This window comes from Mauremys mutica, chromosome 2 (assembly GCF_020497125.1).
Source record: "Mauremys mutica isolate MM-2020 ecotype Southern chromosome 2, ASM2049712v1, whole genome shotgun sequence".
Taxonomy (NCBI): Eukaryota; Metazoa; Chordata; order Testudines; family Geoemydidae; genus Mauremys; species Mauremys mutica.
In genome coordinates, this window is record NC_059073.1 from 5203545 (window position 1) to 5230706 (window position 27162).

The following is a 27162-nucleotide window of genomic DNA, read 5'->3' on the forward strand; positions in this document are numbered from 1 at the left end:
ATCGAGGCACAGCTGGGGGGGGTCGGTCCCTGGAGCGAGGGCTGGGGAAATCGAGGCACAGCCGGGGGGGGGTCGGTCCCTGGAGCGAGGGCTGGGGAAATCGAGGCACAGCGGGGGGGGGTCGGTCCCTGGAGCGAGGGGCCGGGGAGGGAAATCGAGGCACAGCGGGGGGGGGGGTCGGTCCCTGGAGCGAGGGGCCGGGGAAGGAAATCGAGGCACAGCGGGGGGGGTCGGTCCCTGGAGCGAGGGGCGGGGAAGGAAATCGAGGCACAGCTGGGGGGGGGGGTCGGTCCCTGGAGCGAGGGCTGGGGAAATCGAGGCACAGCGGGGGGGCGGGGCAGGCAGGTACTCTGGAGCCCGGTGCGGGCGCAGCCGGTGCGGTCAGGCCGGGGCGGGAAGGGCAGCAGTAGCCGAACAGACCCGCGGCGCCAGGCCCAGCAGCAGCTGCTCTTCCCGCCCCCTGGTGGCGGAGGCCGGTTACTGCAGGTAACTGGACTGTAGCATCCCCTCGGCTGTGCCGCCAGCTTCCCTTCTCCACCAGATGTTCGGGTCGAAAACCGGCCCCCTGGCCAACCCCCCCGCCCCGTATCCGGCCATCGTCTCAAGTGGGGTCAGCCCGGGCTGACCGCCAGGGTCACTGCAAGAGGGCTGGCCGGGAAAGAACCTGCGAGGGATGCGCTGTGCAGGGTCCCGGCTTTCAAGCCCGTCACCCGAGCAGGCAGGGGTGAGCTGGCGCAGGCCACGCTGAGCACGGGGACAGCCGTGGAGACGCTGGCTGGCCCGGCCGGAGGACCTCAGCCGCGCGAGCGCCTGGAAGGGGAGGCTGGGCTCGGAGCCACTAGCTGGTGACTCTGGAAGCAGAAGTGCTTCTCTGTTGTTGGGGAAGGCGGAAGGTGTCTCATGACCAGTGGGCCCAGCTGCCAGGACTGGCCTGGGGCTGAGAAATCCCCTATTAGACAGGACAGGAACTTGCTAACCAGGGTCGACTTTTGATTGCGTCTCGTTTGTCCCTTGCCCGGAACCGTACGTTTCCAAACCCTTCCACGTGCTTTGAGTCTCGGCTGAAGCTCTGTTAAAGAAACTTCAGTTTGGTTTCACTAGCAACCTAAGTGCCTGGTGCTAAGGAGAGTGCTGAAGGGGGGTGAGAGCTGTGAACGGGGGCGCAGCGGATCAGGGTGCACTGCGGCTGTCCAGAAGACGGGGACTTGGCACTCAGGTATAACAAGGCGGGTGTGTAAATTGCTAGCCTGTACAAAGGAGCGGGGGTGGGGAATTTCCCGGGGGGGGGGGCGCACAGACAGGGCTCCCTCTCGCTGTGAGCCGGTGGTAGCCATTCACCCCAGAAACCCAGCCTAGGAATTCAGCTCAGGAGAAGTGTTGTGTGGGTCCTGGGTTCCGCCAAGCCTCCCGAAGCCCCTGGTGGAGAAACACCCTTTCCCCGGAGAAGCTGGGTTACCGAAGCCGTGTGGCTGCCGGAATCCGCTGGGCTCGGTGGGCTGCAGCTCCCCAGGCCTCTGACTCCCTGCCAGGCTGCAGCAGCGGGCAGGTCCCTCCCTGCAGCGTGTGCGCCAGGCCCTGGGGACAGACCCACGAATTCCCTGCAGGAACAGCCCTTTATTCTGTAGCACCGGGCGCTGCACCGGACAGTAAAACACTGAAAAATCCAAGAGGAACGTCATACAAAAAGGGGAGCAGGGAACCAGGCACGGCTGCTCCTCCCAGGGGAACAGGCTGCCTGCTGCTACAGCACCAGGTGGGAGCCCAGGTCCCAGGCGCCACCCACACTGCCAGGAGTATGGGTACGTCCCAGCGAAACACCAGCCCCTGGCACTCAGCCTGGGCGTGGGCCTCAGGCTGCCAATCGAGAGGGGAGGTGCTGGCGTCATGACGACGTATCCTGTGCAGCTGCCGGCTCGTCGGCGCTGGCCAGCAGCTTGCTCAAGCACTGGCGGATGTCGTCCTGGCCCCGGTACACCTTCTTCATGCCCCGGGGCAGGCAGCGGCAGGAAGACAGGCTGAGGTAGCTCAGGGCAGGACAGCTGATGATCAGGGCACTGTGGGAGAAGCAGAAATGCCTGAATTGCATCCCTCGGCCACATGGGGCTTCCCCCTAGATTAAGCACGTGGGGCGGCAGACCCAGCGCGGAGGCTGAAGGAGGCAAGGGGCCAGCCCACGTGCCAGTGGTGGCACCAGAGAAGGCGGGAGGCCGTGTGGGAGCCGAGCAGAACGGCCCAGCCAGGAAGAGGCAGCGCAGCAGGACGGGGAAGACCCAAGCAGGGCCGCGGTGTGGAAGGAGAGCGGGGTGCAGAGGCCTGCGGAGCAGGAGAGGCTGGTTTTCGGGGTGGCGTCTGACGGGGGAGCGGAGGCTGCAGCAGCCGAGCTGCGAGCCAGCCACGCAGGGAGTCAGTTACACACAGCAGCTCTCCGGGCGAGAGGGGGCTTTGCAGCCCAGGCCCCGGGGGGAACGCAGCCATGGCTGGTGACCCCGAGCCAGTGCACAGGGCTCCCCGCTGGCTGCCCGCAGCCCCTCCGCCGGCGCTCACCTGACAGTGCTCACGGTGACCTTGGTCCCGGTCAGGTTGAGGGATCGCAGGGCTGCCCGGCTGCTGCCCTGCCCGAAGGCGGCCATGGCGCGCTCCAGGTCGTGCTCGCTGAAGCTCTGCCCTGCCAGATCGAGCTCCTGCAGGCTGTGGTGCCACTTCCAGGTGAGCAGATGGCTGCCCGCCGAGGGCAGGAGCAGGTGGTTATCGCTGCAGTACAGGCCCAGGTACAGCTGCTCTAGGTCTGGGATGCAGAGACACAACGCTACTCAAGACAGCTAAGTCCCAGGCAGACCACGCGAGTCCCAAAGGGACGCACAAAGCTGGGTGACTGACTGGGCAACACAGGGGCAGCTGAAATTCAGTGTTGATAAATGCAAAGTGATGCACATTGGAAAACATCATCCCAACTCTACGTACAAAATGGTGGGGTCTGAATTAGCTGTTATCCCTCAGGAAAGATCTTGGAGTCAGTGTGGAGAGTTCTCTGGAAACATCCACTCAACGAGCAGCGGCAGCCAAACAAGGGAACAGAATGTTAGGAACCCTCGGAACGGGCCTCTATAGAAATCCTGGTTCACCCACACCTGGAATATGGCGTGTGGTTCTGGTGGCCCCAACCCAAACCAGCTACATTAGAACTGGAAAAGGGTCACAGAGGGACGACAAACATGCTCAAGGGGATGGACCGGCTGCCGGACGAGGAGAGAGGAATGAGACTGAGACTGTTCAGCTTGGCAAAGAGACGACGAAGGGGGGAGACGACAGAGGTCTATAAACCCAGGACAGGTGTGGAGACGGGGAATAAGGACGTGTTATTTACCCCTTCACGTAGCAAGAACCGGGGCTCACCCAATGAAATTAACAGGCAGCAGGTTTAAAACCAACAGAAGTATTTTTTCACACAACGCACAATCAACCTGTGGAACTCTCTGCCCCTGACTGCCCCCTGCCACCCCATCCAACCCCCCCTCCTTCCTGACTGCCTCTTGGGGACCCCTGCCCCCATTCAACCCCCCTGTTCCCCACCCTCTGACCACCCCAACCCCTATCCACACCCCTGCCCCCGCCCACCACCCTGAACTCCCCTGTCCTCTATCCAACGCCCCCGCTCCCTGCCCCCTTACCACGCTGCCTGGAGCACCAGTGGCTGGCGGCGCTACAGCTGCGCTGCCCAGAGCGGCACTGTGCCAGCCACGCCACCACGCAGCACAGAGCACCGGGTCAGGCCGCGGCTCTGCAGCTGCACTGCCCGGCAAGAACCTGCAGCCCCGCCGCCCAGAGCATTGCACCGGTGGCGCAGTGAGCTGAGGCTGCAGGGGAGGGGGAACAGCAGGGGAGGGGCCGGGAACTAGCCTCCTGGGCCAGGAGCTCAGGGGCCGGGCAGGAGGGTCCCGCGAGCCGCATGTGGCCCACGGGCCGTAGTTTGCCCACCTCTGGTCTACACATTAGGCTCAGGGCCTCACCAGGAGGCAGACAGACTGTCCCTAGCTGCACCAGATGCACCCGTCCTCCGCACCAGATGCACCCCTCCTGCTCCCCAGAGACAGGGACTCCGAGGCTCACCAGGGCACGGCAGCTCCTGCAGCCCCTTGGGTGTCACGCGGAAGCAGCCACGCAGGTCCAGCACCCGCAGCCTGGTGGAGGCCTGCAGGATCTTCTGCAGGACGCCGTCACTGACAAAGGAATAAGAGGTGGTGGCCAGGCACAGCTCCTCTAAATGAGGGAAGCCCAAGGAGGTGGGGGCGGAGCGAGAGCTCGGCTTCACGGACCAGACCACATTGAGCAGACGCAGCACCTGGAAGGGAAACAGATGGGGGCAGGAATGACCCACCAACCTTGAGACAACAATCTCCCAATCGGCTGACAACAATGGCTACCGCCAGGAGCATAGGAGCAGACTCCAGGGGTGCTCCGGGGCTGGAGCACCCCCAGGGAAAAATTGGTGGGTGCAGCTCCCCGCCCACCTCACCTCCACCTCGTCCCCTGAGCACGCTGCGTGCCCGCTTTCCCCCCTAGCTCCCAGTGCTTGCGCCGCGAAGCAGCTGGGAGGGATGGGGGGGGACGCGGGACGCTCGGGGAGGTGGCAGGGCCGGGGAGGGGATGTGGGGAAGGGGTCCAATAGGGGCAGGGAGGGGGTGGAGACTTTGGGGAAGGGGGGCGGGGAAGGGTGGAGTCGGGGCGGGGCCAGGGGGGCGCAAGCACTCACCAGCACCGGGGAAAGTTCGTGCCTATGGGCAGGAACAACCCCTGGCCTGCTCCACTCAGGGCTGCTTTAAAGAGTAGGCAGCAAACATTGACCAGGTGCAGCTCCTGATGCTCTACAGTGCAGCCCAGGAAAACTACAAATCCCAGCATGCAATGCAGCCAAACGCACTGCATGCTGGGAACAGCAGTACCCTTGGCCAATAGCTGTCTCTCCTCCAGGCATGTACCCCATGCCCAGCATGGGGATAGGAGGGCACAGGAGGATTAAAACAGCCAGTGCAGATCAACCCTACCTCCTCCCGTGGGATGACAGGCACCCTGCCCCAGGCGCACATCAGAAGACAGAGGGAACAATCAGATCCTGCACTGCGTCCTAGAAGTGGCTTCGACAGGCTCAAGCAGCAGGCAGGAAGGGGGTCCCCTGAGGACACCCTGAAGTCCTGTCCCAGAAGGGGGCAGATGGCAAGAGCTTCCCCGCTGCAATGGGCACAGTGGGAGAGGCGACCCGAGACAGCCAGGCTGCTCAGGGCCTTCTGGAAACGAACCAGGCCCTGGATGTGCACTGGGAAGGCAGGTGCAAGGTGCCGATGCAGCTCTCAGTGTCCCAAAGCTTGGGGTGCCCCAGCAGCATTAACGAGGGCTTTGCCATGCAACAATATCAGCAGAACTGCCTCCGGATCCACCCTGATCACATGGGCCAGGCCCGCGCTGGGCACAGCACCCTGGGCACCGGGCACCACCGTCCTCTGAGCTGCGTCTGTCGAGATGCCCAGGGAAACGGGAGGAGAGGTGAGCTACAGACATGACCTCACTGGCACACACTGCTGGGGTGGCCAGAGCTCCGGACACGGGCGAGAGACTAGGGAGGAAGCAAGTCTCTAGGAGGGATGTGAAGGGGCGCCTGGTACCTTGGGTTTGGGAGGTCTCCCACCAGCAGGGGGCAGCGTGGGAGAAGGCAAGGCAATGCACGGCCATAAAGCAATGCCAGGACACACAGGCATCACCTGCTGAAAAGCAGCTGCTGGCTGTGAATGCCTGCGAGCCCCTCATGCAAGGCTTGCCACCCTCTCCAGAGAGAGAAAGCCCCCAGCGGCAGGGGACGCCCTCAGGTGTCAGGAGACCTCTCCTGGCTGCAGGGGCACACTGGGCAAGCGCGCTGCATTGAACCGAGCGCCATTTGGAGCCACAGGTGGCCACACAAGCTGCCAGTGCAGTGGGGGTGCAGACCGAACAGGGCAGGGGCAGGAGAATGAACCGACCTGAGCTTCCGGGAAGCCTGTGAAACCAGAACTGTCATGTGTCCAAGGAACCTACCCAGCGGGGAAGGAATAAGCTAGCATTGGAGCTGCAGGGCGGCAAAGGGTTACCAGGGTAGGGGAAGGGGAGAGAGGAAGATCAGAGAAGTCGCGTGAGAGGAAGGAAGGAAGGAAGGAGAGCTCACAGGTACCTGCAGCTGCTGGCAGGCCGCCTGCAGCTGTTCTACTGAGAGCTGGAGGTGCTGGCTGCTCTGCTTGATCTCCGTGTTCACCTCCAGGAGCCGCAGCCCAAGGCAGCAACCGCTCTGCAGAGGGGCGACAGGTTTAGAGAATGAGGCACTCCCTGCTGATCGGTCAGGCCCCACGCCCACCCGCCTTGCTGAACCTTCCCAATGTGACCCAGGTGTAACTGATGCAGTGACATCCGCAGACAGCCTGGAACAGCAGCCCTGAGCGGTACGATCTGCCCTGTTCATCGCAATGGAGTGTTAACTCTGAAACCTAACGAGCAATGTGAGATGCTAACCATTTCACAGCTTAGCAGAGCTGCCAGGAAGAGGAATGGTTACAATGGAAATCTGACACTGACTCAATGGCATCTCATTTCAGAGTCAGGAATGGGGAGCGCCCAGCTTGTGGGCAGAGCCTGGGGAAGCAGCACTCCCAGTTCAACCCCTGCCAGTCTCAGCGGAAGCAGCTTCATAGGTCTCATAAGCCTCTGTTGAAACTGTCCCAGCCCACGTGCGTGTGGTGCAGTCCAGCTCCGACAGGGAACCCTCGGGCAAGGCCAGCCCCTCCCCCAGCGGCCTTTGCCAGGCTTACCGAGAGCGTGGCGATGATGGCATTCATTCGGCTGCTGTACGTCAGCCAGAGCTGCCGGATCCGAGAGCCAGCAGCCTCCAGAAAGCTCACCACAGCTGAGGAGTCAACCTGGGAACAAACCAGAGGAGGCCACCCAGCGAGGGGTTACCACCCAGCACGTGGCAGCCCGACGTCATGCACCGCCCTCAAAGCCATCTGAGGAGGGGCTGGCTAATTAGCCACAGGAAAAGCTCCACTGCTGTACACAGCTGTTGGCTACATCAGCTTAGGAAGCCCCCGTCGGGGCGAGCAATACTGGGACGGGGTAAGGGGCTTGTCTGGCATGTCTGGGAGGGGGCTGAGCGCTGTCCCATGCGATGGCGTGGACAGTCTCAGAGCAGGCGCGGTGGGTTTGATTGGCTGTAGCTCAGTGTTCTCACGTCCCTAGGGGACCAGAGGGCTGGCAGATGGCTCCTCTCTGGCAGGGCACACAGTGCTCCCCCGGGGGCTGGGCAGGATGGGCCTCCTAGACTCACCCCCCCAGCAGGCAGCAATAGTGATGTGGCTGCAGCATCGCCCCCAGGACGGCACCCTTGTATTTCTGGCAGGGCCTCAAGTGCTCCCTGGCCTAAACTGACCCCGTCTCCCCCTCAGCTCAGCAGACCCTCACACGCCCCTACCTGGGAATTCTGCAGGTTTAAGCTTTCCAGCCGGGGGCAGCGTTCGGCCAGTACGCTCAGGGACTTGGTGGTCACTCCACTGCAGTAGGTCAGCTTGAGGGACAGGAGAAGGGGGCAGGACTCCGCAAGGGCCTGTAACGAGAGAGGGCGGTGAGCCAGCCGGCCCTGCCATCCCATGAGCAGACCCTGTAAAAGGCAGGCTACACGCCGGCTGGGGATTCACGTTCGCCACCTCGCTCCAATTAAATTCCCTGCGAGGAAGACGATTCCGATCTCAGTTCTTCCAGGCTGACAGGGGCTGCGTGACTGACAGCAGACGGCCCCAGACTCGGAGCCCAAGGGCTGGATATCCTTTGCGTGAAAAGGACAGAGCTTTGTGCCACTGGCTCTTAGTCACAGAAAGCCTCCTGTTCTCAGAGCTACGGCTACATCCATCCAAAACCAGGGATCGGAGTGGGCCGGCCGGTGTCCCAGGGCAGAGGGGCATTGCCCGTGGAGAGCAGCCACCAAAGGATGGCAGAATATCACGCCAAACTGACCCCTGCCCTCTCACCTGCAGGACAACGGGCACGTGGCTCTTCCAGTGACAAAGAGCAAAGTCCCGGAGAAGTGAAAACCTGCATGGAGGAAACAGAGAGTGAATCTGGCTGCCGAGCCGGCCCCGGTATAAAGGGGGGGGACGGGCAGCGCAGCGTCCAGCCCCTAAGGGGAGCTGGAGTGGGAAGGACTGCGGGGGGAGGGCCAAGGCAGGTCATGCACAGGGGCTCGGACACCCCCCATCTCTAACGCAGCACCCACCTGTTCGGGACCAGCCACTCCATCGTGCTGAGGATCCTCCTCTCGGTCTGGGGAGGCTGCTTTTTGCCAGGCTCCACCCAGCAGAAGCCGATTGACACCTTCTGCCACAGCACGGGATTGGAGGCTGCCCCGTACCACAGCCGGCACACACGGGCCACCCTGGGGATGGAGACACCCGTCACTGCCATGGCACACGCCAGGTTAGACACGTAGCGGAGGTGGGAGCAGAGCCATCTCAGCACAGCAGGCCCCAGGGGCCCACCGCCAGCAGGTGAGAGCCCAGCTAATGGTCAGGCAGAGCTTTTCAGGTGGGTCAGAGCCCTTTCCACAGCCCTTCTGCCCGAGTGTGTGACCCAGTACAGCAAGGAGCATTGCTGGGAGCCCCCCTGGAAATGCCCCTCCGGCTGGAGTGGGTGCAGAACAGGCCACGTGCGGGCTCCGGGGCCTCTGCCCATTGGGAGTCGGTGATGCACACACTCTGTGAGTGTCACTGGCCACCCATTATCCACCAGGCCCTCTTCAAGGCCTTGCTCCTGGGCTTTCAGACCTTGCACATTATAGGGCCAGCTGTCCATGGCACTGAGGTGCCCGAGACTGACCTACAGGTACCACTGGCCATCTCCACTGAGGAGCACGCTCCAGCCACTCCTCCTCCTCGTTGAGTGCCAGCGCGCAACGGTGATGTCCCTCAAGGCCAAGGGCAAAGTCAGCAACACCTGGTGACTTCAGTAGGGAGCTGCAAGCGCTTGCCCCAGGACTGACTTTGGTCCCAGGTCCTTCTCAGGCGGTTGGTTCACAGCGGGGTTCTGGGGACTCAGATGACAGGGTTGGGGGTTGGTTTGCCCCCAGCGACGCCCTGAACTTATCAGCCAGGCCCTGCTCTGGGAGGTTTATATTTCGGCTTGGCAGAAGTCACTTTTTATTCTTTTTAATTCTCACACATAATATCAATGGTCGAGCTAATACTTAGTCCTGCCAGGAGTGCAGGGGGCGGGACTATCTGACCCCTCGAGGTCCCTGCCAGTCCTTCCGTTCTCTGATTCTGTTTATTTTTAAGCCTTTTTTTAGACTTTTACCAATTTACGTTTTCACAGTTGTGTGAAATGATGGGGGGCGGGGGTTGAGCACAGACAATTATTTAACGAAAGTAGCAGTTGAGAGTCAAAAGTTAAAGCTACCTACATGGCACCTCTGCTCCAGCTCCCTTAGCACCAGCATGACAACACGCTTTACACACAAGCAGCATTTCTCTTCCTTTGCCCATCTGTACATGCTGGCTACTAGCGCTGGGAATACCTTCTCCTCGGTGTGTGGTGTGCACGCTGAAATCCACGCTTAGCACTATTTACCAGGACAAATCTCATCCTTAGATTGGTTCAAGTGCCCAGAGGCCGGGGGCACAAGGCGCCTGTGCAGAATGTCAATGCAAGATTCCCCTGGGGCTACTAGAGACCCATAACGCAGGGGCTGCAGGCTGACCCCCTGAGGCCTTGGGCTACCTCACTACTGCTCTGGGACCCTGATATGCTGATAAAACGACCCGGTGAAAGGAGCCTCGGAAATACCTTAGAGACATTGTCAAGGGAGGGGTTTCTAAGCTCTGGGAGAAGAGCCCTCGTGGCCACCTGTCTTCTCTTCCTGGAGTACTGCTTTACAAAACGAGTTCAAAGCCACGCCAGTGAGCTGCCACACGATGCCAGGGTGCCTGGACTATTCTGGTAAGAATCCCACCACTCTAGGCATCAGGCTGTGGGTCCGCCAAGTGCCCCCTTTGTACTCAACTGCCCAGCTCCTGGTAGGTCTCGAAGATCGGCTCTACTGAGCATTCATTACAATGGGCCAGGGCAGCATGCAGGGCCAATGCGGCCAGGCAATCCTGAGGGGCATTTGATTCTGCCTGCCCCAACCCCAGCAGAACTGGCAGCTGGCTCCCTGCTGCAGAACCTGCATCAGTAGCGACACTGTCAGAGGCAGAGAGCGTCTAGCTCGGCCTGCAGAGCCAGGAGGGTCAGTTTGCAGCGCCAGCCGTTACAGCCAGCTTGCGATGAGTGAAGGGACCGGCTTGGATCTGGAATCAGAGAGGATAACCCTGCGATCCCACCACGTCACCTCCCTCCTTACCCTCTGTCCATCTTAGGTACTAACATGTGTTGTGATAACCGAGCTTAGAAAGTTACCCTCATTGTGAGCTCAACTGTGAAAAGTGAGTGAATGATTATCTCACACTGACGTCTCACAACAAACGTGGATGTGGAAGGGTGTGAAAAGGCAGCAATCACAGCAGTGGCTGCCAGAAAGGACGGGAACACCGTCTGACTGAGTGATGGGGAAGGAGCAACCTTCATCATCACGGCTGCCACCCACACCATCTCCTGGGACCCAGCGTGACACCACTGTGCCTTCTTCATCCTAATCCTGACAGACGTCCTGACCGGAGTGGGCCAGAGAGAGGGACCCAGATGGCACCCTCACCTCTACCAGCACTGGCTGAATCCTGAATACCACCTGGGATGTGAGGCACTCCCCTCCCCCCAACCTAACCTGTCCTTTTCCTTCCCCATCTTGTTTCTTTTCTTTCCTATCCCTCTCCTTCTGCCTTCTCTCTCTGGCTTAGCTGGACAAGACGGCTCATTCCGCCACCCTGCTGTGAGCCTGTGCCGAGACCCAGCCTGAGGCTGGGACGAGTTTGCCAGGTCTCAGAGCGGCGGATCAGACAGTGGACGGGTCTGTGTTTCTCCAGCAGGGAGTCTGCAAGGGAGAGTCAGCACCAGAGACAGGAGCAGCATCTTTGCTGCTCTTTTTTCCTTCCCTCTCGGGTGTATTTGGCTTGTTTTGGGGAACGGGATTGGCGTTAACATCAGCCACAATGCCAGCGCCAGCCCATCTGCTAACGGCTTCGCTTTTCCCCCACGGACAGTTATTGCTGCCACCTTTAACACCAGACGAGTGTCTAAGGGGGCTTGGGTCTAAAAACTCGCTCCAGCTAAAGGGAAAGGGGACAAGGGAGAGCTGACATTTCAAATGCTTTCACTGTTTAGCCCCCTCCCTTCTTTTCTGTGTCTTTACTCAGGGTGAAAAGGCTGTTTAATGGGGTGCTTGCCAGGGGACTATGCAGGCTGAGGTCTCTGCATACCAAACCCCAAACCTCGTCCAACACAGGTACAGTGTCTTGTCACCACCTCTGAGTCTCTGGGCCCCTTGATTCTATCTAAAGGAATACGCCGTTCGGGCCCCATCGCCATTGCACACTCTTCAATGGGTTTAGCCATTTACCCTCACAAACGGCCCTGGAGGCAGGGCACAGCTGTTGTCCCCTCCGGAGAGAAAGGGAACTTAGGCAGAGAGGGACAAAGGGCCAGATTTTTAAAGGTATTTAGGTGCCTAGTGGGATTTTCAAAGGCATCTAGTACCTGACTCCCATCGATTTCAAGATCTTTACAAAGGTGGCCCTAAGTGACTTACCCGAGGTGTGACGAAGTGGGCGGGTTTCTTGGTTTTTCCAATGGTTTGCATGCAGAGGGGATGGGACTCAGTGTCCCCGGGTGTTACTGGTTGAATGAGGTGAGGGGAGAGGGAGTTTGTTGGGACACAGGACCAGAGAGGGAACTCGGGACCCCCGGCCGATGGCCTGGAGGATGGAGACCCCAGCGACTGGTGACCCGGAGACCCAGCTCAGGAGTCGCAGCTGGTTCTGGCCAGTGGGGGACAATGGGCTGCGGGGAGAGGACCCCGGTGACCTGACCAGCCAGTTCCAGCCAAAGCGGCCAGAGGGCTGGGAGGAGAGGAGACCCAGGCCTGCCTGTTTACGGCCCTGATTATCTGGAGAGAAGCCAATGGACAGAGGGGATATCGGAGGCCCAGCTGGGAGCAGGGGGGCTCGGGGCTGGAGCAGGGGAGCAGGCAGAGCCCCCCTGGCTGCAGGGGGACTGGGATGTGCTGTGCTGAGGGAGGCCAGGCCTGAGGCCCTGAGAGTTTCCTGTGCTGGGTTCAACACTCAATAAACCCTCCTGTGTTACGCTGGCTGATTCACTCTGGGCTAGAGAGCAGGGTTGCATCAACCCCTTTGGGGGGTGGAGGCCCGGGGTGGGGGTCCAGAGCGCCCCTGACTCCCTGAGTTGGCCCACAGCGAGAAACAGATGTGCTAAGGCTCAAAGAGGTGCGACTCTGGGAGATGGAGGGGCCTGACCCCGAGAGAGAGTGGCCCCCGAGAAGGGCTGTCGCACTGAAAGGGGCCCCCCCCCACGGACCGCGTGGGGCCAAGAGTGGGCACAATCTGTGAGCCCGTGACACGAGGTCACCCGGAAAGTCTGTGACAGAGCAAGGAATTCATAGCTTCCAAGGCCGGAAGGGACCATTGTGATCATCTGAATGGAACCAAAGTCCCAAGCTAGTGCCCTAACCACTGGCCCATCCTTCCTCTCATCACCCCGGCCCCCCATTCCCTCTGACCCCAGCAAAGCAGGAAGCAAGGATGGACTATTAGCCCAAACAGAGAAGGAAGCCAGTGAGCTTGTTCCCGTAAGCACTGAGTGACTGTGCCGTGCTGACTGCCTGGTCCCCGCTAACCCACTTCCCTGGATCTCCACACACCTGCAGAGCAAGGGCACGGCCCCCTCGGACGCCACCAAAGACTGGAAGATCCGCACCAGGATTTCTACTGGGAGGCGCTCTCCCCAGGAGGCCCCAGCAGCTCCCCCGCTTTCCTCAGCCCGGCCCCCAGGCACAGGCTCCTGGGCAGCAGGAGCCCCTCCTCTCTCTCTCTTTCTCCCTCCTGCCACGCCAGTCCTTTGGACGCGCTGCAGCGGCTGCTTCTTTGCTGGCGCTTGGTGCTTTCTCTTTGCTACTTTCCTGGGAGGGCGGTCTTGCCCGTCGCCGATGTTGGCAATGATCAGCAGCATGTCATTGTCCGTCTCATGAACAAAGTAGTCCGGGGCCACTCTCCTGGGGGCCTTGAAAGCCGCCTTCTTTTTGGAGGCCTTGCTGGCATCCCCTGGTCCCGGTCTCCCACCTGCCTTGGTTCTCTGCTTCTTGGAAGCCTTCTGCCCTGTGCCGGACAGTTCTGAAGAGGCCCCAGCCTCTCTCAAGTTCTCTGCTGTCCTGGGCTCTTCCATAGTAGCTCCTATAGGCCGGGTTAATCGACAGAGACAATCTGGCAGCACATTTCCAGCAAAAAAGACAGGTGACAACCCCTGCTAGGAGCGTTCGGGTCTTTCCGCATGTTCCTACCAAGGCAGGCCGGCAGCGAAGTGAAAACCAACACAGGCCAAGGACAAAAGCTGGATCTCATTCATTGGTTCCAGCCTCCGCGTGGTCCCCTGTGGACAGGGCGTGGCGCTCCAAGTGACGGGATCTGTGTTCTGTTCCCGGCGCTGATGGTGATGTTCGACCCCAGGTGACACACGTCACCTCTCTGCGACTCAGTTTCCCCAGCTGTAAATTGGGAATGACGATTAATGGATTTTATGGCCAGAAGGGACCGTTCTGACCATCTAGTCTGAACTCTTGCATGGCGCAGGCCAGGGAACCCTCCCCAGGGAGAGGCTGGATCCAGCCTGAACGAGAGCGTATCTTCTAGAAAGACTCTAACCCAACACAAAGGGGGCGACCGACCCGGAGCACGGGGAGATTGACAGGGGGAATAAAGTATTGCTGTTCCCGTCAGCCATCTCCCTGCTGCCCTCCTTTACCTACAAGGCCCTAACTTCCCGCTTCTTCCACACGGCGCCCGATGAACTCCTGTCAGCGCCCCTGGAGACATGGGCCTGTCCTCAGGGCTTCTCGCCCTGCCCCCCCCCCAGCCCTGCGCCGCCCTGGGAGCGGACCGGCTGGGTCACTCGCAGGGGCTGGGTGACACTCGGGGGCACGGAGTTCCCTGGGGGCGGCGCGCTCCCTGCCCTGCTCTAGCCAGAGGACGGCGCCGCTTCAGGCCAGCGCTGGGGGGCTGGGAGCCTCCTGCGGGGTCCGGCCCGGGGGCAAAGCTGCTGCTGCGGCAGCGGGGGAGGCGCAGGCAGAGACACGCGGGTGAATCTGCAACCGGGGAGCCCGCAGCTGGCGAGCTCCAAGGGGGGCTGGGCGGGGGCGGGGGGACTCGGGGTGGGGGAGGGGTGAGGAGGGGCGGGGGGACTCGGGGTGGGGGGGCGGGGCGGGGGAGGGGTGAGGAGGGGAGGGGCGGGGGGCTCGGGGTGGGGGAGGGGCGGGGCAGGGTTCTGTGGGGCAACCCGGGGTCCCGCGCTGAGGATTGTGGGAAGGGGCAGGGGGGGCCGCGCGCTGCTGACCGGGATCCCCGCGTGCGCCGCCGGCTCCTCAGTCAGGGGCCCGCGAGACCGGATGTTGCGGCGCCATCCCGGATCCGTCACTTCCGGGGCGGGGCCACCCCCCACTCGCGGAAGCGGGCAGGAGGCTGGAGCCGCGTGCGAGTGAGAGCGCGGGGGGGGGGCGGTGAGGGGGGAGGAGAGAGGTGCGGGGGGGGGGCTGTGGGGAAGTGGGGACGGGCCCGCAGCGCTCGCGGGCCGGAGCTGGGCCCGGGGCTCGGCCGGGGGGAGCCGCTCTCCAGGCCTAGGCGTCCCGGGGGGCTGGGGAGCTCCCGGCGGGGGCGGAGCCCGGAGCCCGGCCCGGGGTGCGTCCTGCCCCGGGGGGGGGCTGGGAAGGCCCCCGGGGCCCCCAGTCCCGCGTAGCCGGAGCCCGGCCCGGCGTGGGCCGGGGGCAGCTGCTGGGAGAAGCTCTTAGGCCGTTGGCGGCTCTGGACCTTTCCAGGCTCCTGCCCCCCCCCCCTCCGGGACGCGGGTTTGCCCGCCCCGCCCCGCCCCCGGGTTTCACCGCCCCGCAGAGCTGCTCGCTCCAAACCCAGACACAGGCCGGCAGGGTCCGAGCCGGGCCAGGGCTGAGCACCAGCTTCCGTTCTCGTGTCTAGCGGCTCCGTCTCACACCCAGCCCCTGCCGCACGTGCATCTCCGCGTCCGCAGCTCACGGTGCGAGCTCCGAGTCTAGGGCTTTTCCTGGAGCCGGCTGTAAAACTCGGCAAATCTCCAGAGGAGCTGACGGACCCGCGCGAGACCTCTCAGTCCCCCCGGGGTGCACTGCCCCTGGCTGAGATCCACCGGCATGTAACACCGGCCATAAGGAGTGTGGTCAGGGGTGGGGGTCACTGGTCCGGGCCCAGCCAGCTCAGTCCTCAATCAGGCAGCTCTGACCGGCTGGCTGGGCTTCTCAGAAGAAGCCAATAAATTAGCAGATAAGAGGAGCCATTGGGTGCTGGGTGGGGATTTCACAACACTTTTGATAAGGCATCTCCATAAAAAGCTGTCCGGGAAATGAGTAACCCCTGGTAGGAGGGGAGCCTTGTGGTGTGTTGGCCGCTGGTGCGAAAGGGAGCCGTGGTGAGCAGCAGCTGGCCTGTTTGGATAGAGGTTAATAGTGGGTGACTTGCTTGGGTGCTGGGCCCTGGGCTGTCCCATGGCCGGGTGAATTATTTAGAGGAGGGAGTGACTGCGGGTTCATGAAATTCACCAAGGACCCTAAGGTGTGTGAGAGGCTCAGCTCCAGGTAGGTGTGAGTGTGGCCATGGGGAGGGCCACTTGTGCTGCCAGAGATGGTGTCTCACGCTGCTGGGCTCTGCATTTCCAGGACTTGCCGAGAGGGAACTCAGGAGGTGCTGGGGACCTTGAGTGGTGCTGGAGTCTCATCTTACGAGCTGTCTGGCTGCCTCCCAACCGTAAGGAAGCATCTCCTGAGGCTGCAGAGAAGCCTGAGGAAGGCCAAAGGTACGATGGGGTAATTTAGCACTAGGATGAACGAGAACTGGTCTGTTCAGTCCTCTTCTTTCTCCTATAATCTGAGCCCCTGGAGTTCCACAGGGACACTAGTGGCAGGTCCATTTAGCTCAGGTTAAAGGAAGTCCTGGTCTGTGGCGCAGACTCACAGCTTCTTGCGGCAGGAGGGCAGGGAGATCAGTGCTGGGGCTGGATCTGAAAGCTGCTGATAGCTCTGCAACCAGGGCTGATGTTGGCAGCTGTCGTGTTAAACTGGGAGCGGGTGGATCTCTGCCCGCTCAGAAACTCCCATTGCCCAACTTCCTCCAGGCCCCGTTGCACAATGGGCGCGGCGCATGCTGCCTGCGGGGAAGGAGCAGTGCGAGGGTTGTCGAGGTGCTAGATGCTCTTATTCCAGCACCCGGTGCTCAGCATGTTCCGTGCCCTGACAAGCTTTTCAGGAGGCAGAGCAGGGAGGTTGGCAGAACCTGAATTCCTGAGACTTGCTGGGCTGTGTTGATTTCCGGGGCAGCTCTGCGTTTTTGACTTCCCCACTCTTGAGCAGCCAGTTGCTCCCCACCCCCATTCTGTATCAGTGCAGTTGAGCAGGAGGCTCTTTTTAATCGCTGGATTCCAAAGGGATCCACCATCCTGACGTCTGAAATGCCCGTTCTGTGCCGGCTGCCCCAGGGCGACTGCCGGGAGGGCCTCCCAGGGGTGCAAACAGGACTCCTGCTCCAGTAACACTTCAGTGACTTGCCTTGGGCCCCCTGCGATTAACACCCTGCAGGGGTTAGAGGAAGCGGCATCAGGCTGGCGGTGAGGATGAGGAGCCTGTAGGACATGCCAGGTTGCAATCTGGAGCCGTGAGGGGCTGTGTCACCACTTGCCCTGCAACCTGGGGTGCCTCCCCGTGCTTTGCTGCTGTAGCGCCCAACCTGGGCTCCTCACAAACAGCCTGCCAGCACGCAGGTCACACCCTGAGTGAGTGAGTGTGAGTGTGTGTGTAGCCGTGTGTGTGTGTGTAGCCGCGGCCCTGGGCCAGCAGCTCTGACCCCAGCAAACATCAGCCACACTCTGGCTGCCAGGAGCCTTGGTTACAAGCTGCAGGGTGATCCCAGCACATTCCCAGTCCTGGATTAATCCCCCCCAAACGCGCACACAAAGGTTGTTCTGCACTGTCCAGCCCCCTCCTCAGCATACAACAGTCTGCTCCTGTAAATGAAGTTACTCAACCAATTCACAACGCTGGGTTCGTTTTAATTAAAGAATGAAACAAGTTTGTTTGTTTACAAAGAGGGAGATTTTGAGTGAATACCTGCATAAGGCATTAGAGTCGGAAATTCTTACAGCCGTGAGAAAGATGAAACGCTTTCAAACTAGCCGTGGGTCCCGGGGAAGTCCCATACTGCATGTTTTCAGTCGATTGCTGACCAGACTTGGAGGCCAGGATCTGCTTCCAAAGTCCACAGACTGTTCCTTTTGCCGGCTGGAACAGAGAGATGGACAGGGAGAGAGAGCTGGGTGTGGCTTTGCCCCTCACTTCTACAGTTCACTCATCCTTGTACTGCATTTTCCTGAGAGTTACCCCCAGTTCAAGTTCATTCGAGGGGTGAAGGAGGCTGCAGCTGTTTCTTCTCACCTTTGTTTGCTGAAATGCAGATTTTCCTTGTCTCCTGCTTTCCCCCCTCTCGCTCTCTGAGGATCCTGGTCACAACTCGGATATAAATTGAGATGAACACACATCCTGTTGTTTAGGACCTGCCCAGTCGGGGCTACGTGGTTTTGAACATGTGCCACCAATGTCATTGTGACGGGATTTGTAACTTTACATGTAATGTTGCTACCCACGTTCTGCCGGGATGTTATTGACCAGCGAGTTATCAGTTTTCAGATGCTACCTGACAAGGCCTGTTTTGCCCACAGAGGATTATGGGGTGTGAATACAGGGTGTGTTCCGTCCCAGCCTGCTGCTGAGCTGATGTGGGTATGGAGCAGGGTGAGGACAGGCGGGGGTCAGTGGGGAGGAGGGTGGCTAGGGGGCTAGATCTGGGACGGGTGGTGGCAGGGAGGTGGTTGGGGGGCGGGTAAGGTCACTACGAGGGTGTGGGGCATCCAGTGGGCTATACTGTTACGTAGGAATCCAGGCCAAGCTCCAGGGGCTCTGGGCCCCGCTGGGCCCCTGCTGCGCTGTGTCCCCGCCGTACGTGATGGCCCTCGCGTTCTGCTCGTTGGCAATGGACGGGGTTTGCAGTGGTCCCGTTACTCCCCAGCCTCTCCCAGCGTGGGGAGCTAACGCTGTAGCTGTGATACGGCTGGAGGCTGCCGAGCCCCTTTCTCCAGGGGCTTGGGAAGAACAAGGCTCAGCAGGTTCCTTTATCTTTCACTGCTCCTGCTCCCGTGTCCCAGTCATGGGCACTGGGTCTCTCAGCCGTAGCTCCTAGTCCTACGCCGATCGCACGCCCATAGCTACGCCGATCGCACGCCCATAGCTACGCCGATCGCACGCCCATAGCTACGCCGATCGCACGCCCATAGCTACGCCGATCGCACGCCCATAGCTTCGCCGATCGCACGCCCATAGCTCCACCTCCGGTCGCTCTGCCTTGCTGGGGAGCCTCCCTGCACACAGCTCATCTCTGCCTCTGCTCAGGACTCTCATTGCCCAGAGCTCTGGCATCCTCTGATTCTTCACTTCCCCCCTCCCCCCCCCCCCCCCGCTGTCCATTTCCGCCCCAGGGGGGCTGCTGGGGTCACTTCCCCTGAGCTGGAGTCCTCAGTCTGCCTCCATCTCCTCTCACCTCAACTGCAGCGGCCTGTCACCCCCCTTCAGGGCCCTGTAACTGCTAGCACGGGCAGAACGCCGCTCAGCGCCAACCGGGGCCAGTCTCTCTCTGCCAGGCCTACGCTGCTATTAGCCAGTGAGGGCTGGACAGGGAACCCGTGGGCATCATTCCTGGTCAGCCGGAGGAGTCACTGCAGAGCTGTCTGAGGTTTCCCACCGGCCCAGGGGTGAGCACATGGGCTCTGGCCCCCGCTGGGCCATGGGGGATGGGCCAGGGCACTCTTAGTGTTGCATGGGGGGATCTCCCCACCGCTGAGATCTGCGTAAAGCCCAGACTCACCCTGGCCGTCCAGTGGGTCTAATCAATCAGCCTCCCCAGCTGCCTGCTCCATAGCAGGACTCGCCGCCTCCTACCCTGGTGCTCTGGCTGTGATTTAGCATGTGTGGGGTGGTCAGTCCGTGTGCTACTGGGGGACCCAGGGCTCTGCCCCACAGCGGGTCTGGTCAGAACTGACACAGGGCACAGAAAGGTGCAGGGAGTGGGTCCCACAGCTGCTCTGGAGCCTGGGTTGAAAGTATGAATAGAGGGTATGAAGACAGCTCTGCCAGTGCCCCACAGCCCTGCGGCTGCCCCACTCCTGAGGGCCTTGCCCAGCTGTCAGCACCCCTGGAGCCTGCCTGCAGCTCTGCCCGGGCTCTGACAGTGCGAATAGAAATTGACCATTGGCTTGTTGCATTCAGCTCACTGGCTTACAACTGTGCTGAGAGGTTGAATGGGAGCGTTCGGACGTGCGCGCTCCGTGCATCGTCCCACAGCACCGCCCCTGCTCAGGCCTTGGCCGCTGGAGTTCGGCGCTGGGCCCTGGTAGGACAGTTCCAGCCCCAGCACACGCAGCGGTCGGCGCTCTGGTGAAGGATGTTGTCTCTTTCAGCGATGGCTGGCTGTGGGGATCCCTGCTCCGGCGGCTCTGGACTCCTCCTCGCTCTTCGCCTGGCATAGCTCGGGCTGTTGGGAGCGATTCGGTTTTGGATCCACCAGCCTATCAGGTAACCCCAGGTACAAACCCCATGTTCTCCCCACCCCTCTGCTTACCAGCTGCCCAGCGGGAGGGAACACGGGTGGGGTGGAGACAGCCCCTGCTGCCTCCTAGGAATCAATTGAGGGAGATGCAGAATCTTCCCCCTTAGTCACAGACAGACCCTGACTCACTGGTCGTGCCCTGTTCCTAGTGGCCAAATGCTCAGACCTGAGATTGCCACTGTGACCAGCTCTTTGCTGTTAGGCCCTTGCAGACAGGGGACTGGCTGGGCCATGGAGATTGACCTCCCCTGCCAGTCATACGGACTGAGCCCCTGGGAGAGGCGTGAGGCAGGCTAGACGGATGGGGCTGTGTGTAGGAAGCCGGCCCGGCTCTGTGCATGTCCGTCGCTGGGAGGGGGCTCTGCTGACTCCTATGCCAGGTTCTCCCTGGCTCTGAGCCCTCTGTGCTGCAGCACGCCTGCCCTGGGAGCCAGGGACCCCGTCTGGAATCCCCTCAGAGCTGGCGCTGTTCACCAGGGGATTAGCTGAACCGGACCTTGTTCTCTTCTTGTTGCCAGGGTGAGAGGATGGCTGCCTCCGTGATGGGCCAGGCCGTGCTCACTCACGTGCTGGTGGCCCTTTTCGGAATGGGCTCCTGGGTCTCCGTGAACTCCTTGTGGGTGGAGCTCCCCGTGGTGGTGAAGTGGCTTCCAGAAGGTGAGGCACTGATGGGTGGCAATAGAGCGGAGCCTGTGGGCCCGGCAGATTGATGCCCCTGGCTTCACCTGGCACGTAGGAGCAGCCCAGTGGGTGGTCAGGTGTCTTGCCTTCTGCTGTGCCATTCGTCTTCCCTTCCGGCTGCCCAGCGCCCGGAGCCAGCGGAGAGGAGGAGAGTGTTGAATGGGGAATTGCTGTAGTTACACGGCAACATCCCTGTGATCATGAAAGGGGGCGGGTGGGGCTCAGACAATCCCCGTCCTCGGGAAACATGCGAACCTGCTAGTCCGGGGCTCAGCAACGAGGGGTCTCACTTAGCCCCTCCCCAGCCGTGTAAGGCCTCTGGGGGGCGGGGGGTTCTCAGCCCCTCCCCAGCGGCGTGAGGCCTCTGGGGGGCGGGGGGTTCTCAGCCCCTCCCCAGCGGCGTGAGGCCTCTCAGGGGTGGGGGGGGTCTCACTTAGCCCCTCCCCGGCGGCGTGAGGCCTCTGGGGGTGGGGGGGTCTCACTTAGCCCCTCCCCAGCGGCGTGAGGCCTCTGGGGGGTGGGGGGTCTCACTTAGCCCCTCCCCGGCCGTGTAAGGCCTCTGGGGGGTGGGGGGTTCTCAGCCCCTCCCCAGCGGCGTGAGGCCTCTGGGGGGCGGGGGGTTCTCAGCCCCTCCCCAGGGGCGTGAGGCCTCTCAGGGGTGGGGGGGGTCTCACTTAGCCCCTCCCCAGCCGTGTAAGGCCTCTGGGGGGTGGGGGGTTCTCAGCCCCTCCCCAGCGGCGTGAGGCCTCTGGGGGGTGGGGGGTTCTCAGCCCCTCCCCAGCGGCGTGAGGCCTCTGGGGGGCGGGGGGTTCTCAGCCCCTCCCCAGCGGCGTGAGGCCTCTGGGGGGGCGGGGGGTTCTCAGCCCCTCCCCGGTGGCGTGAGGCCTCTGGGGGTGGGGGGTTCTCACTTAGCCCCTCCCCAGCAGTGCACGGCCTCCGAATGCTGCGTTAGCCTGCGTGGCTCCGACCGCCCAGGCCACGAAGGATCAGAATGGGAGCCAAAGCTGGGCACGCTCCTGCAGCTCGTGACTGACCCAGCTGCTGCCACCCCGCCTGAGCAGGGCACCGGAAGAGCAGCTGGAACCCTGCTGGCTCTGGCCCCGGCGGTGCCCTGGACTCAGAGGGGGCCGGTGTCCGGTGCCGGCTGCGCAGAGACATGCTGCCCTGGACGCGTGCAGCACGTGTTGTGCTAGCTGAGCACAAGGATGCTCAGGCTGCAGCCCAAAGCCCCAGGCAACAAACAGCACGTTCGGTTCCAGCCGAGCGGGCGGAGAACAAAGGCAGGAAGGGAATGAGCTCCCCCGGCTTCCAGCGGGTTTCACGGCCCAGGGCGAAGGAAGAGTCATTGGCGGGTCCTTGGTGAAGCGGGAGGCAGCAAGGACGCTGCTGGTGTGAACGCGGGCAGCTGCTTCTGGGCTCCGGGCTGCCGCCGGGGCTCCGGGCTCCGGGCTGCCGCCGGGGCGCCAGGTTGCAGCCGGAGCTCCGGGCTCCGGGTTGCCGTAGGAGCCGGGAACGCAGGCCCCAAGGGAGCTTTGTTCTGCTCCCGGGCTGCTGGGCGACCTAGTGAAGAAGCTGTGGAGTCCCCGGGTGTCGGAGCGGAGCCCTGCCTGGGGGGGGCTGGGTTCTCCCGCTCTCTGTGCCAGGAGCCAGCAGGTGCTGCCTGGCTTTCCCCGCGGAGAGCCGCCCTCCGCCCGTCTCTGGGGGTGGAGGCTAGTGCGTGCCGTGCTGGCTGCGCGCCGGGGAAGGCCAGTGGGGTGGGCTGAGTGGGTGTTTCCGGCGTGCTGGGGCTGGCTCCTTAGCGGGATAAGGAGCAGGAGGCAGGGCCGGGAGTTAGTGTTAGGGCGGTTCCAGTTCCACCCCCTCCCACCTCCCAAACGGGGGCCGCTCTGTTCCTGCTCGGGAGGGATTGTGCTGGGGCGCCCGTAGCCCTGCCGTGATCTGCACCCGCCCCACGCACGGCCCTGCCACAGCCACGCCACGAGTGCAGGGAGGCCGCTCCTCGCCCTTTGCCCGGTCCCAGAGGAACTCGCTGGGCCCCCGGCCAGACAGGGGCCTGCTCGCCTCTGCCGTAGCCGGGTTGGCTAGGAGTAGCCGGCCTCGGGGGTTCCAAATGCCCACAATGGGGGAGGGGGGGGCACACCTTGGCCATTCTGGCAGCGCCCACCGGCAGAGACAGCGGAGGAGGAGCTGGGGGATTTCCAGGCTCCTTTTGTTCCTGGTTCAACTCCCCTCCTGTCTGCCACTCTGCACGCACACGCCAGCCACCTCCCCCCACCCCGTCATGCTCACGTTTGGTGCCCCGCGCACACGCTACCCAGCCTCCTGGGGGCCCCCTGCTCCCCGTGGCGCCTCCACTCTCCTCCGTGGGGGTCCCCCACGGCTCCAGGCTCGCCTCTGTCACAGAGCCCCCCGCAGGTCACCCGCAAGTGTCCTCGGGCCATGGCAAGGGAGCCCTGGGGCGGGAGGCTGGCAGGCCAGCCCCACGCTCTGCACAGGCAGCGTCCTGGGGCCGGGGGCAGGCTGCTGTGCTTCCCCTGGGGGGCTATTGAGGGTGCTGGAGGCCTGGTTCCCTACTTGTCTCTGTCTCGCCGTTGTGCCAGGGCCGCCCAGCTGAAGGCTGCCTCTGCACCTGCTGCGGGCACACGGTGTTCCCAGCTAAGCGCTGCCAGGGGCTGGCGGTGTTACCCAGCTGTGCCAAGGGAGTGTGCCTGAGCCTCCCCGCCTCGCAGCTGGATTCCCCCCCCACACGCATGCCCTCGCCTGGCCCCTGCCACTAGCAGCCTGCAGCCCGGGCTGGCTGGGGCTCGGCCGGTCCCCGCTGGCCCCCAGGACCATCCCACAGTGCAGCGTCTCCATGCAGGGCCGGGGCAGGGGGCAGCATGGGTCGGGACTGGGGGCAGCAGCAGTGCTCTGCGAGTTGCTTTGGTAGCAGCGTTTCGTTAGCCAGCGTCCGCCCTGCCCCCCACCCCCCTGTCGCGCTCTCTGCGGGGAGATCAGCCCATGGGCTCCTTTCTCCCCAGTAGGGCTGCGCCGGGCTGTGCTGATCCCACGGGAGGCTGCAGCACCCCCGTGGGAGCCCTGGCTTTGTCTCCCCCAACCAGAGCCCGGACGACACGAAACCCAGGCACTGGCCCCTTCGCGGTGCTGCCCTGAAGTCTGCAGCCTCTGCTTCCCTCTCCGGCAAGGGGGGCACGGGCTGGGCGGCTCTGGTCGCCTGCACTAGAAGGGCCCAGAATTGCAGGGCTCGGGGCTGGGCCCTGGGGTGCCTGGCGCACCGAGGCTCCGGCTGCCCTGCAGGGCGAAGGGCTCGGGACGTCAGTGTCACTAGCGCTGTCTCTCTCCCCCTGCAGGCTGGAATCTCCCTGCCTACCTCTCGGTCCTCATCGCCCTGGGGAACGTGGGCCCCATCGCCGTCACCCTGGCCCACAAGCTGGCCCCTGGGCGGCTGAAGGAGCGCTGGGTCATCCACGCCAGCCAGGTGCTGGGCGTGGGGGCGGGCCTCTTCCTGGCTCTCTTCTGGCACCGGACGGCCACGGTGGCGGGGGAGCCCCACAGCCTGGCCTTCCTGCTCCTGGCCTTCGTCCTGGCCTTGGTCTGCTGCACCTCCAACGTCACCTTCCTGCCCTTCATGTACCGCTTCCCCCAGCCGTTCATCCGCACCTTCTTCGTGGGCCAGGGCCTGAGCGCCCTCTTCCCCTGCGTGCTGGCGCTGGCCCAAGGGGTGGGCAAGCTGGAGTGCCGCAACGCCACCTCCGGCAACGGCTCCCAGCCCCACTACCTGCAGGAGAACTTCCCTGCGGACACCTACTTCTGGCTGATGGCCGCCATGCTCGCTGTCTCGGCACTCGCCTTCCTGGGGCTGATCCTGCAGCGCCGCCGCGCCAGCAGCGCCGCCGCCTGCCAGGAGAGCGCTTCCAAGGGCAGCATGGAGACGGAGGAGTCCTTCCCGCTGCAGGACGGCACCCCCACGGCGGACAGCGCCACGGAGATCGCCAAGGGCGCCCACCCCCCGGCCCAGCCCGCCTCCTTCTGGACGGGCCGGAACATCTACCTGCTGGTGCTGCTGGGCGTCTCCAATGCGCTGACCAACGGCGTGCTGCCCTCGGTGCAGAGCTACTCCTGCCTGCCCTACGGGAGCACGGCCTATCACCTCTCCGTGGTGCTCAGCAACATCGCCAACCCCGTGGCCTGCTTCGTCGCCATGTTTGTGCCCCACTACCTGCAGGAGCCCCGCATGGGATGGGGAGGGGTCACAGAACCTCAGGGCTGGAAGGGACCTCGGGAGGTTCTAGTCCCACCCCCTGCTCAAAGCAGGACCAACCCCAACTAAATCATCCCAGCCAGGGCTTTGTCAAGCCTGACCTTAAACACCTCTAAGGAAGGAGATTCCACCACCTCCCTAGGGAACCCATTCCAGTGCTTCACCACCCTCCTAGTGAAATAGTGTTTCCTAATATCCAACCTAGACCTCCCCCTCTGCAGCTTGAGACCATTGCTCCTTGTTCTGTCATCTGCCACCACTGAGAACAGCCGAGCTCCATCCTCTTTGGAACCCCCTTTCAGGTAGTTGAAAGCAGCTATCAGATCCCCCCTCGTTCTTCTCTTCTGCAGACTAAACAATCCCAGTTCCCTCAGCCTCTCCTCATAAGTCCTGTGCTCCAGCCCCCTAATCATTTTTGTTGCCCTCCGCTGGACTCTCTCCAATTTATCCACATCCTTCTTGTAGTGTGGGGCCCAAAACTGGACACAGTACTCCAAATGAGGCCTCACCAGTGCTGAATAGAGGGGAATGATCATGTCCCTCGATCTGCTGGCAATGCCCCTACTTATACAGCCCAAAATGCCATTAGCCTTCTTGGCAACAAGGGCACACTGTCGACTCATATCCAGCTTCTCATCCACTGTAACCCCTAGGTCCTTTTCTGCAGAACTGCTGCCCAGCCATTCGGTCCCTAGTCTGTAGCAGTGCATGGGATTCTTCCGTCCTAAGTGCAGGACTCCGCACTTGTCCTTGTAGCTGCTCAGCACCGGCAGAGGAGGGCAGGACATTCAGCTCCTTTGCCAAGCCCTCCTGGCCCCTTTCTTCCCCCCGGCACCCAGCCAAACTCTACAGCTGGCCATGCCCGGGCAGGTTGGAACCCCACTGACGGTGCCAACGGGACGTGCTGGGGCCTGCTCAGGCTGGCAGCTCTGTCACCGCCCGCCCTGTAACATCGGGGCCTACGCGCTGTGGGGTCTGGCTCAATTCCCTGCCATCAGTCGCCTGCCCACGAGCACCAGGCCTCACCCTGCCTCTCACCAGCCTTGCGGGGTCCGGGCTCTCCCACGTCCACCCCTCCGTAGTGCCCAGGCGCTCGGACCGGCCCCTTGGGGGGAAACCAGCCCCCAGGCACCTGCTCCCGTTTGCACCCGGCTTGGGAGACAAAGAAGGTTTATTTCATGGGAAGCTGCAGATTCCCAGATGAAATAGGGTTCGGCGGGCGGGGGGGGCAAACCCAGCCGAGTTACGCAGACAGTAACGAGCACCCTTGGGTGTTACACTTCCAGCCTAGACAAAGTCCTGGGTGCAAGTAACCAGTCCCCAGCGTCCCCGCAGCTACAGGAGGCGCCAGCCTTCCCGGCCTCCCACCGCGGGACGGTGCCCAGGGGCGGCTCACTTCCCCCTTCCATTGCGCGGTTGCTCGGGTCACTCGCTGTAGGGACTCGAGGTGGGGAAAGCTCCCTCCCGGCCCAGCGGCCGAAGCCGGGCGTGTCCTTTCGCTGGCTAGCGGCTCGGCTCCCATGGGCTGCGATGGAGCCGCGGTTTTATCCAGGGCTGGAGCCGGCTCGTCTGAGCCCAGCTGCGAGGTGGGGCTGGTTGCCCATTTTTGGTCTAGGCACACGTCCCTTCACCCCCTGACCAGGCCAAGTGGCGCCTGTGGCTGGGAGGGGCCGTGCAGCGAACTGACAACACACCAAGGGCGGGTTAAACCTCTGCTTTTCCCCAGGGGTCTCTGGCCCCTGACTGCCGGCACTGGAAGGACTTGGGGGAGCGTCGCTTTAGAGGTGAACGTCCCTCGTTAATGGGATCGAGGCTCCAGACCACGGCTGATGGGTTTATTTAACACGTGGCCATTTGCTGCCCACCCATCTCCTGCCCGTCGCACGGCGCTCTGAACCTTGTGCTGCGACCTCTTCCTCGGTTTCACTAGAGCCGTCCGTGAGCACCGGGTGCGGGGTGGGCGGCAGCAGGGGGTGGTGCTGAGAGAGATGGGCAGTGACGTGGGGATGGGTGGTGGCGAGGGGGGTGGCAGTGTGGGGCTGGGTGGTGGTAAGTCAGGTGGGCAGCGGCAGGTGATGGGACAAGCTCCTTGTCACCACACTGGCACATCAAGCAGCGCACCTGAGCATGCAGGGCACTGTCTGTGGCACCCAAGTGTGCAGCAGAGTGTCTGTGGCACCCAAGTGTGCAGGGCACTGTCTGTGGCACCCGAGCGTGCAGGGCACTGTCTGTGGCACCCGAGCGTGCAGCAGAGTGTCTGTGGCACCCAAGTGTGCAGGGCACTGTCTGTGGCACCTGAGCATGCAGGGCACTGTCTGTGGC

The 27162-nt window shown here is 62.5% G+C and overlaps 2 protein-coding genes across 4 annotated transcripts; one reads left to right on the top strand and one right to left on the bottom strand.

The window, feature by feature from the left end:
- Window positions 1–657: 657 nt before the first annotated feature.
- Window positions 658–14678, bottom strand: LOC123362825 (F-box/LRR-repeat protein 6-like). 3 transcript variants are annotated; one of them, XM_045003322.1, is made up of 10 exons: window positions 14560–14678; window positions 12875–13714; window positions 8285–8443; window positions 8040–8103; window positions 7487–7618; window positions 6828–6935; window positions 6197–6310; window positions 4108–4339; window positions 2545–2785; window positions 658–2054 (listed from the first exon to the last, which is right to left on the bottom strand). In XM_045003322.1, the coding sequence occupies exons 2-10, from the start codon at window positions 13393–13395 to the stop codon at window positions 1883–1885; spliced, it is 1743 nt and encodes a 580-aa protein (XP_044859257.1). In that variant the 5' UTR covers window positions 13396–13714; window positions 14560–14678; the 3' UTR covers window positions 658–1882. The 3 variants fall into 3 exon arrangements, with proteins under 3 accessions (XP_044859257.1, XP_044859259.1, XP_044859258.1); XM_045003324.1 differs by lacking the exon at window positions 14560–14678 and adding an exon at window positions 13976–14312; XM_045003323.1 differs by lacking the exon at window positions 14560–14678 and adding an exon at window positions 13972–14312.
- LOC123365185 (solute carrier family 52, riboflavin transporter, member 2-like) lies at window positions 14599–26044 on the top strand. Its single transcript, XM_045007858.1, has 6 exons — window positions 14599–14700; window positions 15908–16044; window positions 19750–19864; window positions 20417–20555; window positions 23930–24811; window positions 25923–26044. The coding sequence occupies exons 4-6, from the start codon at window positions 20426–20428 to the stop codon at window positions 26042–26044; spliced, it is 1134 nt and encodes a 377-aa protein (XP_044863793.1). The 5' UTR covers window positions 14599–14700; window positions 15908–16044; window positions 19750–19864; window positions 20417–20425.
- The last annotated feature ends 1118 nt before the right edge of the window (window positions 26045–27162 follow it).